Source organism: Helianthus annuus, unplaced genomic scaffold, assembly GCF_002127325.2.
Source record: "Helianthus annuus cultivar XRQ/B unplaced genomic scaffold, HanXRQr2.0-SUNRISE HanXRQChr00c055, whole genome shotgun sequence".
NCBI classification, from domain to species: domain Eukaryota; kingdom Viridiplantae; phylum Streptophyta; class Magnoliopsida; order Asterales; family Asteraceae; genus Helianthus; species Helianthus annuus.
The window spans coordinates 32061-34211 of NW_023395571.1; the positions used below are offsets into that span (position 1 = coordinate 32061).

General features: G+C 40.6%; 1 protein-coding gene across 1 annotated transcript; it reads right to left on the reverse strand.

Moving 5' to 3' along the window:
- Window positions 1-447: 447 nt before the first annotated feature.
- Window positions 448-1577, reverse strand: LOC110926804 (uncharacterized protein At4g22758). Its single transcript, XM_022170491.2, has 2 exons — window positions 1117-1577; window positions 448-975 (listed from the first exon to the last, which is right to left on the reverse strand). Exons 1-2 carry the CDS (start codon window positions 1421-1423, stop codon window positions 776-778), a joined length of 507 nt encoding a protein of 168 aa, XP_022026183.1. The 5' UTR covers window positions 1424-1577; the 3' UTR covers window positions 448-775.
- Between the last annotated feature and the right edge of the window lie 574 nt (window positions 1578-2151).

The following is a 2151-nucleotide window of genomic DNA, read 5'->3' on the forward strand; positions in this document are numbered from 1 at the left end:
AAGGAAACAAAGATTAAACTTTAAACTTAAATTATTAAAGATTAAAACTTTAGGGTTAAAAAGGAAAGTTCTAGTTTTTTTTTTAAAAACACCCCAAACACAAATTACAACTAAGGTAAGCGTAAAGTTGTTGCTCTTTATATGGTTTTAATAAGTTAAACCGGTCGTTCAAGTTGACTTGAGTTATATGTATAAAGGTTAGAGTTAACATCTTTGACACGGATAATAATATAGGTTAACTTTGGGTTGAAATTTCAACTCAACAACCCATAACCCACCAACTTGATTAACACTTCGACCATGTACAAACAATATCAACACTAACCACCAATCAAATTTTATTTGAAGAAATTCGAATCGATAAATCCTGAATACGAATCAATTTTTTTTTGTCCACATTTCCCGAGACTCATTTAACAGGGGGAGGGTAGGGAAAAGAGATGAAAATATAAAAAACTATATTCCCGAGTTTCATTTAACAGGGGGGAGGGAAGGAAAAGGGAAGAAAATATGACCATATATTCATCCTCCCAAATTAGAGAGATTATGAGAGAAAATTTTCCCCTCCTCTCCCCTCCCCTCCCCTTGTTAAATGACTCGGGAACATAAACATTCTTTCTTCTTAATTTTTTTTTAGTACAAATCTTTTTAATTTTCATGAGGGCAGATTACATAAGAACAGCTGAGTAGACTAACAATCATCCCTTCTGAATGAAAACCCTAATTTGCTAAAAAAAACAAACCATGGCCGTGAGGAGTCGAAAAATCATATATCTCACAGCATGAATTCCATAAATCTGAATAAAACCGCTTCGCCTCTCATCACTTCCCCTGTATCCTCCGAGCATGTAGACGACGACGACGGTGAAGCAGTCATCACACCGCCATTACTTCCGGCACCGGCGGCCGATTGCTTAGAACAGAGAAAGAAATTCCGTGAACCTAACTCATTCAACTTCTCGTCTCTAGACAATCCTGAAACATATCAGCAACAAATCCGGTAAACAAACATCACTCAAATCTAGCCGGTAGATTGAGATCATCGGAAAACTTAACTGAGTGTAATCACTGCGTGTATGTGTATATATAGAGAGAGAGTAGAGAGAGAAAACTTACTTTCTAAACAAAACTGCGAGTAATGAAGATCAAATCCAGGATAATTGAACGCCTCAATCACCGGCCGCCGTCCTTCCTTCGAATACTGCTGTAAAACGGCAGCAATAAGGTCACCGACAGTGGATTCCGGCGAAATCAAAACATGCACCGGAACTAAGCTTCTCTCAACCGTCACCTTAAGCAACAACTTCGTCAGTTTCGGTCGCGTAACCGCACCGGAAATCATGTCCGCCACACGGCCGTTAACCGCCGTCAATTTCTCCGTTAATCTCTCCGGTCGTTTTAAGCTGCTCTTCTTTGTCGTCATCGTATAGTTACTGAGTTAGGGTTCCGTCACCGGAGTTGACGGTAACGGAAGAATTGGAGGTTTTGCCGTTAACAAACACCACCATAACCTAGAATGGCATAAAAGTAAATAAGAGATGAAGTGTGGGTTTACATTAGTGTGGCTTTGAGCATGTGTGTGGATGAGGATGTATTTATAAGTTGTTGATTGCTTGAAACCGGATGTTGGGGTGATGGTGACTGGCAGTAGCCAGTTTTGTGGGTCAACTTACCGGCTAATGGTTTTTTTTGCTTGGGTGCGGCTATTGGCACACCCAAATGTCTAAATGCACACTAAAACAGGCTTTTTTGTGCTATATCATCCGCAAACGGATGGTCAATCTGAAAGAACAATCCAGACTCTGGAGGATATGCTTAGAGCTTGTGTGATCGATTTTGGTGGTAGTTGCGATTCACATCTTCCGTTAATTGAATTCTCCTACAACAACAGTTATCACTCCAGCATCCTTTCGAGACTCTCTATGGTCGAAAATGTCGTTCACCAGTCTGCTGGAATGAGATCGGCGAGGCTCAGCTTACTGGACCTGCCCTCATTTTAGAGACGACTGATAAAATTAAGAAAGTTCGTGATAACCTTCAGACAGCTAGAAACCGTCAAAAGAGTTACGCGGACCCAAAACGCAAGCCCTTGGATTTTCAAGTCGGTGATCGAGTATTACTTAAGGTCTCACCTTGGAAAGGTGTGATCAG